This window comes from Astatotilapia calliptera, chromosome 14, assembly GCF_964374335.1.
Source record: "Astatotilapia calliptera chromosome 14, fAstCal68.1, whole genome shotgun sequence".
Classification (NCBI taxonomy): domain Eukaryota; kingdom Metazoa; phylum Chordata; class Actinopteri; order Cichliformes; family Cichlidae; genus Astatotilapia; species Astatotilapia calliptera.
This window is the reverse complement of record NC_137435.1, coordinates 19,730,177-19,742,595: the sequence shown is the minus strand read 5'-3', so window position 1 is coordinate 19,742,595 and position 12,419 is coordinate 19,730,177. Positions and strand designations below refer to the sequence as shown.

The following is a 12,419-nucleotide window of genomic DNA, read 5'->3' as shown; positions in this document are numbered from 1 at the left end:
TGTAGGCAGTGAAAAGAGGCATTCATGTATTGAGTGGCCTTTTTACATTTTTTCATTGTCAAAACATTAAAAAAAAAAAAAAGCTTTTATGGAGACTGAAGAAGTAATTTGGCCCAGTGATCAAAATACACATGAACAGAATCTGCATTCTTGGACTTGGTGGTATAATCTACCCTGACTTTAGAGTATTACAGCAGTAACCTCCTCCTGATTAGAGATTTAAAAATTATCTTCTTTTTTTTTTTTGTCTTTTAATTTAAAGCCTGCTTGGTGGCATTTTTAACTCAAACACCTTTTGTTCTCTTCTTTGGATGATGCTTCCCTTAGCTTTCCCTTTACTGCTTTGACTCTCCTTGCTAGATATACTCTGGATTATACGAGTATCTGTCTCTGTGTCTTGTATTTATTCGTGGACTCCTTTATATAAACTCTGTGTTCTGTCTCTGGGCTATTTTTGCAGCTGCGTTTCTCCACTGCTTCACTGAACAATGCCAATACTCCGCTGAGCTGTTTGTTATCTGTATATTTTATTCATAAGACAATAACAGACATTTGTACATCTCCTCCTTGGCTACACCCACGCAGCAGGGAATTCTCTCTCACTCTGTTTTGGCATCTTCTTCCTTTTCCAGCCCCGCCCTCCAACTCGCTCCCCCCACTGCACCCCCTCCTCTCAGCATCCTGGCGCATTCATCTTCCACTTAAACCATTAGCTGCCCCACCATGACTCCATGCCATCAGCTGTCCCTCCCTCAGGAGCAGGGAGGCCCCAGGCCCAAATCTTAAAACTGAGCCCTGATTTCAGGCGAATCTTTTCCCTGTCACCTCCACTCTCTGCACCCTGCTTTGAATCCCCCATTTGTCCTACTTTTCATCTCCTAAACCCGTTGTGTTTAATTTATTTATTTTTTTTTTTAACAAGGAACGGACCCCTTTACTCAGAAAAGGCCAGACTGAGAATCTTGTCAGCTGCCTGACCTCATAATCAGGCCGTCTGTTAACATGTGGGAGGCAGTAGATGTTAGCTTGGTTTCGCATGAGGACCCTGGGTGAGGTGGGGTGGAGTGTGGGGTAGCGCTCTCTCCTGAGATTAATCTGCCTCACAGCACCTCAAAAGCTCACTAATTAACACCTTGTCTTATTTGTTTAATCTCCACAAAGAAAGCAGTAAACCTTTTTGTGGTCATTAACTGTAGTCACATTTCTGTTTGCTGCTACTCGAAGAAGTTAACTTCCTCTATAGAAACTGATTCAGAAACCTTTTCATTTATAGAGGAAACCAGCTTCATCAGAATTTTGCTCTTGATGTACTAACCATCATTTTGATAAAAGCAGGTATTCCTAACCTCGTAGTATTTTAACATGCAGCCTTGATTTCAAATGCATATGTTACCTTGTGTGGTTTGTGATCTTCATGCACCAGCAAATACCTCTCCAGCTCTGTACTGTACTATAACAGCTCAATGGGCAAACAGAGCTGGTACTGACTGTTTAAAATGCTGACTAGCCTGCTCATCGTTGGAGTAAGCAGCTTCATTTTCATTTGTGCTGACTGCTCAATATCTTTCTGCTTTTGTAGTTTATTTTTTAAATGATATTTTAGTTTATTAATCCCCAAAGCAGCACTGAACACTCAGTAAAATAAAATGGATGATGACAAAATGTATAGTAGGTAAAAATTTATTCAAAGCTTGAATAAATGCAATTAAGTAAATCAGTGTTTCTTAATGAGACTGTTTTTAAAATGTTTTCTAATGCCATTTATTGAAGTTATTAACAGTAACTTTGCTTGATGTTACTGGCAAGTTGAAACTTTGTACCATAAACTACCAAGCTAATGGTACAATAACAAAAGCTGGCTATGGGCCAGTAAATGGTGGGAGGGCTTTTGGAGGTCAGACTGCACACACACATTAAGCCCTTTAGAGCTGTGTTTCCTTACCTCTCACGTCTTGATTAAATTTAATTCCATTATACCGGAGGGGAATAGAGGGGAAAAAAGGTTAAATAATTCCATCACATGTTTGGTGAGAGGCAAAAACTTCTTTGGTGGGCCTCAAAATGTTTTATATGCAGGAAGTTCTGACCGGAGGTAACTTTTCACTGTGTAGGTACTTTTATAATCCAATATCTGCAGCCGTTGTGACAGATCATAAGACCACCTCAGGAAATGTTATTGGTAGGCTCTAACCAGCCAGGAATCAGAGTTTTGACTTGGGTTGTACATTGTTAGAAACCCCCTGTACTTGTATCTTTTCATGGGATGTAAGCTGTTTTGTTGTTTTTTTTTCTGTTTCAAATCCTGTTTGCCCTTTATTTTAAGTAACATCTCTGCATGGCAAAAATTGTAAAAAATTAAATAAAAACAAACAAACAAAGAAACCAAACCCATAACATGAAAATATTATGTGTTTGGGAAAAAAATACATGAAAATAGGAGTTAACTGAGGGCTGTAAAACGACTAAATCTACTCAAAATTTTTAAAAGGGTTTTTACACCTGAATATGATCACGGTGGTTTAAATAAAAAAAAATAAAAAAATAAAAAACAGCACTCTGAGGAACGTCTCAGAACGTTCTCTGACACCTTTTCTGCTGTGCTCGTAAGAAATCTCTCTTAATTTGCAACTATAACACCCTTTCATGTGTGTACAGCGTGCAAATCATGCTTCTGTGTGTGCTCAGGTACGCCACCAGGATGTCAGGGTAATTTAAACAACTGAAGTGTGAGCTTTCTCATTGCTTTCCTCACAAATAGCACATGGACAGAGTCTTCACATTATTAGCGGCCTTTGATATTTAAAAAAAATCTACGATATTTTCACTGAAAGAATGGAGGCTATTAATCAGTGCCAGTCTGAATCATCGGTCTTTCAGTGTAGAGTTACAGGTTAATGGATAGCTGTGCTTTAGCCTCTGCTCCTGAGTACTGTTATATGTGTGAGTGTGAAATGTGTACATCCAACAAAAGAGGGAGAGAGAACCACTGAATTCATCCAGGACAACCTCCCCCAGCCATCTGTAGCTTCCTCATGGGAAGAGGGCAAAGGAAACTACGAGGATGGGGGAGGTGATGGTAGGGGTCTCCCATCACCGTCTGCCCCAAAATTCCCCCACCCCAGGAGAGGAACCAAGAAGGGTTTATCCCTTCGTGACAAACCGTCTGTCTGCTTTAAAGCTAGAGACGCAGCAGCTTTCAGGCTAGAAAAGTAGACTTTTCTATACTGTGCTCCGTCTGCAACACTCAGACTCGGCACAGTAACGTGTTAGCTTTTTTCTGGCCAAACTGTGACCCTGATGAGCAGCTCTAAGGTGCCACAAGCTCTAAAATGCATTCAGTATGTGCTTCCTTTGACTTCTGCCATCAGTGCGTCTTATTGTTGTAACTGTAATTTCAACAACACAGAGCTACAGACGATGCAACGTTTGGGTGTGTGATGAAATGAAGTGTATCAGCGGTATACAAACTTAATGCTGACAAAGTGATTTGCTTTGTCCATCAGGTGTGGGACTATGAAACAGGAGACTTTGAACGCACGCTGAAGGGCCACACAGATTCAGTGCAGGACATCTCCTTTGACCACACAGGCAAACTGCTCGCGTCCTGCTCCGCAGACATGACCATCAAGCTGTGGGACTTCCAAGGCTTTGAGTGCATCAGGACCATGCGTGGTAAGAAGATGAAGCTGTCGGTTTCTTTTCTCTAGTGGACCTTAATCACAGCTGCTGCCGTTTTATATCCCCTTTGTTATGGTTTCCGCACCGTGTGGTTCCAGTGCTCAGGTGCTACACGTGCTGCTTGTTATCACATTTGATGTGCATCAACTGGCACCAACCCAAGCCGGGAGTACAGTTAGCTCTGGATTCAGCTCTTCTTAACCTAAAAAATAATTTTAAATGTGTCCTCTGGCCCTGCTCGTTAATGGACCACCTTACCAATGCTTTTCATCTTCAAACCTTGAATCTGAAGTGGCCACTGATGGCTGTCTGTGAAGTAGACATAAAAGAATATTTATTTTTGATGGGGGTGTAAGCCCTTCCTGGTGAGCAGACTAAACCCACTCAAGCATTCTTAAATTTATGCTGGAGTTGCAAATCCTGCGTTTTTGTGCAAGTGAGCAACAGATTTCACCGGTTGCCGGTCTTCTTTTTGATGTAAATGAGAGTGAGCTGCTAGCACACATCTATAAACAGACGAGCTGGGTTCGCTGCACAGAACTCACCAACGGAAATGGCTTTATTAATCTGAGCCTGCTGTTTACTTCTGTTAGCCACCATTTTCCCCCTCCTTCTTTTTTACTACCATCTCTGTCCTCTTTTAATTCACTCAACCTTTCCTCCTTTTTAATCCACTCCTCCGATTTTAAATTTTAAATATCTTGGTGGAAACACACACGCACAAAGAGAGGGGGAGAGAGAGGCCAACTGGTGAAGTAGATTAGTGCCGATTTGGACAGCAGCTTAATTACCCTCTTCAGCGCTAGATAGCACTTTTCTGTGTAGTTGCCACCCATTATTGTAGCCTGGTGGCATGTGCAAGTACACACACACACGTACACACACACACACAGGCCTTTTAGAGTATGCTTACTGTTGTCTTCATCTATTTAGCAGCTTAAATATGGCCCAGCCTTTAGGTAATTACGCGTCTCTTATTCTCTGTCTAACAAAAATGAGTGCCAAAGCTCCAGCATGTTGGCTTTCTTGCTTGTCAGCTTTTTTTTGGTGAATTATAACAGTGTTTGGGCTTTGTTTGGTGCTAAGCATGTGTTTTTAAATAAATAAATACATTTATGTTTCTAAATTTTCATTCTGGTGGTCAGATTGCAAGCAGAAAGACTAAAAGGATCATGTGTTGCAGTCTGAAATCATTAAATTACATTTCACAGCAGACTTAGATGTTATGTGGGCTTGTGCTGTTGGGCCTGTTTTCAGAGGTTCTGGGTCTTGCTGAATCTTTGTTGTTGTTGTGTTTGTTTTTCTGTGTTCCAGGACACGACCACAATGTTTCGTCTGTAGCCATCATGCCCAACGGAGATCACATTATTTCTGCCTCCAGGGATAAAACCATGAAAATGTGGGAGGTGGCAACTGGGTATGCAATAGACACCTTTAAGCTGTTCTTTAAACCATTGTGTGTTATTTATTTTTACTTAAGCTTGATGTTGGGTTTTAACTATTTTCAGCCACGCTGATAGCTTTCTAACTGCTCATGTTTTTTTTGTCCATTAGCTACTGCGTGAAGACCTTCACAGGCCACAGGGAGTGGGTCCGTATGGTACGACCCAACCAGGACGGCACGCTGATCGCCAGCTGCTCCAACGACCAGACAGTCCGCGTGTGGGTAGTGGCCTCCAAAGAATGCAAGGCTGAGCTGCGGGAGCACGAACATGTGGTGGAGTGCATCTCCTGGGCACCAGAGAGTGCCTACTCTACCATCCTCGACGCCACAGGCTCGGAGGTAAAAGATCTGCTCGGATACGTCTCATTTCTCCCAAACTCCTCGAGGTCCACACAGGTTTTGGTGTATGTGTTGGTTTGTTCTCATCAAATGTGCAGTTTCGCCTTGTATGAGTACAGTCACTGTTTGAGAACCCAGAAATCTTTCCTTCTAGCAGCCAGTGAGAGAAGTAAACATTTGTGGGAGGTGACTGGAATCAAGACACAGTGATATCTCATCATGGATTGCTTTCCTTTATTTTTTTTGTTCATCCTATCTTTACATAAAATGGAAGTTGACTCTAACACCTGTATCCGGCCACAAAAAGCAGCCGTAAGCTTTTCCTCCATTTCTGAGCGTTGGTCGTACCAGCAGAGTCGACAGTCGTAGTCGAGAGTCTGAAGCCCAGTGTGAATTTTTTCCTGAATTTTAAGTATTTTTAACTCTCACTAATGCAAATTTGCCTCAGTTCACCTCTTTGCATAGATACTGTGAGACAATATCACTTCTTGTTTGGTGTGAATATTACTTGAATTTGCAGTTCAATATGTTTTTCCCTCTTTTCCTGATTTTAAACCTGAGGTCAGATCTATATATTGGGATTGGGATCTATATGTATTATATTTGGAGGCATTAGTTTGGTACAACTGTATTTTTTTTTTAAAAAAAACGAAAAACTCAGTACTGCCTTACTGTTTCCATTAGAATTAATGGAGGGGTGGTGATTTGAGGTTGTTTTGCAGCTACTTGTTATATAGACGACCTCTGTATACCAAAGTATTCCAGAGTCAGATGTGAAGCAATCTGAATGACAGATAAAGGCTTGGCTAAAACCAGGTCATGCAACAGGACAAAGGGCCCAAGGTTGGATGGTTGCAAAAGAAAATAATCAAGGCGTTGCAATAATTAAAGTCCAGACCGGATTGAAGTGCTGTGCATAAACCGGTGAGCAAACCTCAATGAACTGAAGGAACATTGTAAAGAAGAGAAGACCAGAATTCCTCCATGGCAATTTGTGAGACTCATAAAGTCAAACAGAAAACGATTACTTCAAGTTATTTCTGCTCCGGGTGCATCTAAAAGCTGTTGAATCATAACGTGAACCTAATCGTTAACAGGATTGTATACAAACTGTGAGATCAGTTTATGTGTGATAAGTAACCATCACTAGTGAAAAATATTTGTAGCTTCAAACATATCAAAACCAAATAAGACTTTGACTGATGATGGCGAGGAGATTGAGCCACGAGGCGGCCATCGCTATACAGCCATGTGCTGCCAGTCACACACACAAAATCAGCCCGTCCTCCTGCCTCATGATCTTCAGTGTGTCTGATTGTAGCCTCGCAAATCTAAACACACATGCTCCCTCGCAGCAGTCGTCCCAATCTAACCTGTGTTCACAAAAGCTGACTTTTAGTACTCTTTAAATAGTTGTGGTTTTTTTGGTTTGTTTGTTTGTTTTTTTTAAACAAGCCAACGTAGTTGTTGGAATTGGGTGAATCTGCAGGCTGAGAGACAGCTGTTGTTATACAGATGTTTGCACATGTGCTCTCAGACTAGTTGCCAGCAAACGTATAACACAAACGCTCAGAGGTGTTTAATTTAGGCTGCTCTCTGTGTTCTGGTACAGTGGGTACAGTATGATACTCCGCATAAAGTACAAACAATGAACTATACACAAAGCTAATATTTCAATCCCCTCCCCTTCTGCCCGACCAGTCCAAGAAGAGTGGGAAGCCCGGCCCCTTCCTGCTCTCCGGCTCCAGAGACAAAACCATCAAGATGTGGGATGTCAGCACTGGCATGTGCCTTATGACGCTGGTGAGGAGCATTTTTGAAGTTTTTGTGTGTGCCGTGTCCATATTTTTGGGGGAAAATGCTTTAAGTGAAGATATATTTCTTCAGGAATCAGATGAGATGTGTGTTGCTGTATCTCATGCAGGTTGGCCATGACAACTGGGTGCGTGGGATCCTCTTCCACCCCGGAGGCAAGTTCATTGTGACCTGTGCAGATGACAAGACCTTAAGGATCTGGGACTACAAGAACAAGCGATGCATGAAAACCCTGAGTGCCCACGAACACTTTGTTACCTCTCTGGGTAAGGCCCCCCCCCCCCCCCCAAAAAAAAAAAAAGGTATTGTTTGTTGATGTTTTCTCCCGAAGTTCTCCCTCGCGGGGTGTGAATACATGCTCCAGGGTATTTGCTTTACAGTTGCGGTGAAGAAGCCGAGCTTCTTTACCAGGCTCGCTCGCAGCTGGGGTTTAAAACGTAGACAATCGCTGCAGGATTTTTTTTAATTTATTTTTTATTCCCCCCTCTCTCCCCGCTCCCCAGTATCTGCAGCTTTTCAGCAGATCAAGGCTTGGTTAACTCTCCTGAGGAGCTCTTGAGCCAACTTTTCCTTGGCAAGCCGTTTGAAACCCAGTCCTCTTAAATCCTGCTTCAACCGGAGAGGATCGCTGTGAGCTATTGATGTGATGAGTTCTGGTGCAGTCTGAAAAAAGCAACAGAAGCACTTTTTGTTTGAAATCGGCAGAGAAAAAGAAACTTCATTTTCCCCCCTTTTTCTGTAGAGGTCTGTCATACAACACCACGAGCTCTTCCCCAAAGCTTTCTTATTTTAAAACCTGATATTAACTCTGCAGTCTTTTTCACTGTGTTCATGTTCCCAGATGTCTGAAGGGTGGTTTTATTTTCAGTGATGACTCACTTTCTATTCAGTGACGGGAACATTAATAAATGTTCCCAGAACAAATGAGATTTTGCGGGCTGCTAACCAGCCACGCCCCTGAAATATCGTCAGATTCATGTCAGGTCTACGTCATTTAAAAGAGGGGGGGAAGCAATGCCAAAACCAACAATAAGTGAAATGCCCCAAAGCTTTGCTTGTTCCTCAGAGCCTTACAGCTCCATTCTTGTCCACAAACATTGAAAACACATGCTTGATCCGAGCCAAGGACGTGAAATAAACACATAACAGGTGTTGGATATATACTGGCCTGCTGGCCCACAGGGGCAAAAATGTTGCCAATGTCACTGTAGTCAATTTGATGGTAACTCTGTTTTGTGTTTTTTCTCTTTTGCTCCACAGATTTCCACAAGGCCGCTCCTTATGTGGTCACCGGGAGCGTAGATCAAACGGTAAAAGTTTGGGAGTGTCGTTGATTTGGACCTTGAGAGGATTGGACCACAACCCCTGACCACCCAGGCGCTCCTCCTGCCATCCCACTTACCCTTTCACCTCCCTCCCTCACCTTAAACCCGAACCATCTCCTCCCTCCTTCCCCTCCACCTCCGCACATCTCGGTCCCCTTCTGTCGCACTCACCGCCATGGTTATTTACCCATCGCGCTCTCTCTGGTCCAGTAATTTTTATTTTATTTTTTTTGTCCTTCTGTGTAAATTATTCCTGGATGTAGATCGAGCTATTAAATGTTACACAAAAGTATTCTTGCATGGTAATCCAAAATTGTATACTGTAAATTTACATGACGTTGTCTAGAAGTACCATAGGTTTAACAACGGGGCTCGCGGAGCCTCCACCGACCAACCGAAGGCGGATGTTTTTGACTGGGTGTGAAACGTAGGGCACTAAAAACCGATAATTTAAGAAATGACAGTGTCTTTATGTGTAAGATTTATTTTTGTCAATTTTTTTTATTTAGGATTTTTCTTTTTTCCCCCCCCTCTCTCTCTCTCTGTTATTTCTCTCCTTCACTGTCGTAGTCTGTCGGTGCCTAGCTCGGTGAAACGTTTAAGAGACGAGGCAGGAGAAACGTATATGTGGGGCTTTGTTATTGAAATAATCTGTAGCTTTATAACATCACTTCTCAAGTGTGCATACCATTTCTCTTCATGTGGATCTAGGTAATATTTTAATGGCTGTATATACGAATGTTTCAAACTGTGTCCTTGGACCTCGGGGGCTTGAAAACGGCTTTGTACTCATTGTCACGGCGGCACATGAATTGCTGCTGGGCTTTAGATAAATGATCCCATTTTTAAAATGCGTGGCTTTGCGAGTAGCTACACTAAGCTTGTTTTTTCTTCTTTTGTTTTTTTAAAACAAGAAGCCTGATGTAGCGAGCGAGTTTCGCCGTCAGTGAGCGCCCTGGTCGCTGAGCAGACTTTGGGGATTACACCCGTTTAATCTGAGTAAAGATCTCGGGCACGCCTCCCTTTTTAGGAGACGTTTTCCCTTCACCTCCTCAGTCAGACCCGGCCGGATCTCGTAGCCACGTCTCTCGCCTCCTGACCTGGTTGGATGTGGCGGGGGGGTTTGGAGCACCAAAGGAAAGTCTGAAGATGCTCAGTTATCCCGCTTCGCCCTCTGAAGGCTTAAAAAAAATAACACAGTGAACTGGCTAATACACGACAAGGAGTCAAATTGAGCGCCCCCCAGGTTCCATATCTGGCATGTGCAAGGGTCTGTAATTTTTGAGTTATACCTTGTGCATAAAGAAATCGGTTTTGAGTACTGAAATAATACAAAGAAGCCAGTTTTCTGTGAAAATAAATGTAAATTTAGCTTGTTATCAATTAAGAAGCCTGGCAATTTTTTTTTTACTGTCGCCGTAAACTGATAACCCTAGCCGGGAATGAGGATTAGTGAGGAAATGCCGGATAACTGCGGAGGTCGTCTCGTCTGGACGGTTTATACTTTAGCTCTTTACCCTGGAAACGCTTTCCTGAACTGAGCAGTTTGTCATATTTCAGACCTGCTTTACAACAAAATGACTGGGTTTGTATCTGCAGCTATCCTTAGAAAAACCCTGAAACTATTCTGATTGTCAAACCACGTCTTTATTGATATATGCAGAGGTGTCAAAACTCATCTTAAAGGGTACAGAGAAAGACAACACTAACACCCGAGGGTCTCCACAGACAAATCTCTCCTGAGTGGGTTTCCTCAAAAGTTCTGATTTTTGGATTAAATGCTGAAGAGACAACCATTCCACTTCCCTCATAGGACACAAACATAATGAAAAATAAATGAAACATCTTGCGTCTAGCTGTAGCTGCCAAGGTGATTCGTTAATCTTGCACATCCCTGTTTTTTTTGTTTTGTTTTTTTCACTGAAGCTTTGTTCATTCACTGGTGATCAAAGACAACAATGATGTTGATGAAGCGTTTAAATTAAATTTAAAAACAAAACACTTATAATTTCCGATTAGCCGTGTCATTCCAGTGCATCTCTTGGCTAATAAAGAATTCCACTGCTTTAACCGATCTTCTTATCTTAGCTTCTTTGCCAAGTTTTTCCTCTCTTCCTGTGTGTAACTGGATGTGGTGATCTGCTGCTCAAGCTCTTGCTAGTGGCCACTGTGAGCCTAAATGTGACCTGGTGATGTAGCACCGCTGCATGTAAGCCTGCGCCCAGAGGCGGAGCTGTCGGAACGTGACGTTTTAAATGATTTGGTGAATGATTGACTTAAAAAAAATTGGTGAATGAGTGCTTATTTGCCTTCTTCCTCTTCAGCGTTAATGATAATGGTGCCACGCTGTTGGAATCACAGAGAAATCGAGTAATTGTTCTTTCCCCAAACTGATCCGGGTTCGGACAGCTCTGATCTCTGGTTGTAGGACAGCTGGTTTTGTTGTGTGATGCTATTCGAGGGAGGTTTGACAGCCTCCTCCTTCTGTACATGTAATGGGATTGTGGCAGACTAGGATGTCCCAAAGGAGAAACCCTCTCTTTCAGGAAATATTACTGATGTCTCCCTTTTGGTGCAGTGCCCCTCTGCCCCCTTACTTTTTTTTTCTCCCTATAAGCTGTTTTTTCTCCATACAGAACATTTCGTCAGAGGCTTTGGATGAAGAGAGTACATTTTTGTAGTACAGTTTGGCTAACAGAGATGCCAACGTGTTAAATGTTCTAGCTGAAGCCAAAAATGGAGACATTTGTCTGTACAATCGGGTTTATCTTGAGAAAGCAGCCTCCTTGGGGGTCCAGATGCTGCAACCAGCCTTTTTGAAAAGTCTCCTCAGGATCACTCTGACATGCCAGACCACAAAATGTAAAGAAAACTTATGCCCCTCCTTGATTTTACTTCAAGGAGGAAGGTGATGATCAGAGGTCAGGACGATGTGCGTTCTGTTTATTTTGTAATAATCGGTTGGGGGAGGGGGAAAAAGAAGGAAAAAGACTAAAAGCAAACCTACAACATGGCTGACAATGTATGCAAGTGTTGGGAAAATCCCCTTTTGACATTCGCAGGTCCAAAGCAATCCCTGTGCTGCTCTGGTCTGGTGTGTGAAGGGACCGACGGACAGCTTTTTACTGTCTGTGGGTCGTTTCCCTCGGCCCTCTGTAACCTGCCTGTGAACCACACACGAGGACTTCAGACTTCACAACAAGCTCCTACAGGAGAGCTCATGATGTTATCGCCACTATGGTCTCACTCTTCACACAGCAAACTGTTAACAATATACCTGGATGTCATTATTGTTTGCGATATAATAAAAGAAGAAAATCTACGTCTGCGTCACCTGATTATTTCTTTAGAGAAGCTAGCAAGGGGCTCTGGAGAGATGGGTATTGGTGGGGGGGCAGGCAATCAGCCTTTTATTTTATTTTTTTTAAACAATTATGCAGCATGGTTGTTGGTGCTATACAGGCTGGCCTGAGTATTTCAGAACCTGCTGATCTGCTGGGATTTACACACACACGCACACAGACACCTTTAGAGTTTACAGATGATGGTCTGAACAAGAGAAAGTATCCAGATGTGTCAGTATGTCAAAAGAGACATAGGAAGGCAACAATAACTCAAACCATCCCTTACAACCAAGGCAAGCAAAAGACCATCTGTGCTGTAGCAGAAGACCACACCTGGTGCCACTTTTGCCAGCTAAAAACAGGAAATTGAGGTTACAATTTGCAGTCTTATCAAAATTGGACAACAGAAGACTGGAAAACATTGTCTGGTCAGAAGGTGAGTTCAGACGGGAACAGGTCTGATCCTCCGTGGAT

The 12,419-nt window shown here is 42.7% G+C and overlaps 1 protein-coding gene across 2 annotated transcripts in view; it reads left to right on the top strand.

Annotated features, from left to right (window-relative positions):
• LOC113035866 (lissencephaly-1 homolog) overlaps positions 1-9,062 on the top strand; it is a 35,516-nt gene extending 26,454 nt beyond the window's left edge. For both annotated transcript variants that reach the window (XM_026191670.2, XM_026191672.2), the window contains exons 6-11: positions 3,504-3,672; positions 4,993-5,095; positions 5,233-5,461; positions 7,163-7,264; positions 7,386-7,542; positions 8,537-9,062. In XM_026191670.2, coding sequence (XP_026047455.1) covers positions 3,504-3,672; positions 4,993-5,095; positions 5,233-5,461; positions 7,163-7,264; positions 7,386-7,542; positions 8,537-8,610 — 834 coding nt within the window. In that variant the 3' untranslated portion in view covers positions 8,611-9,062. The remainder of the gene's footprint in view (positions 1-3,503; positions 3,673-4,992; positions 5,096-5,232; positions 5,462-7,162; positions 7,265-7,385; positions 7,543-8,536) is intronic.
• Positions 9,063-12,419: the final 3,357 nt, after the last annotated feature.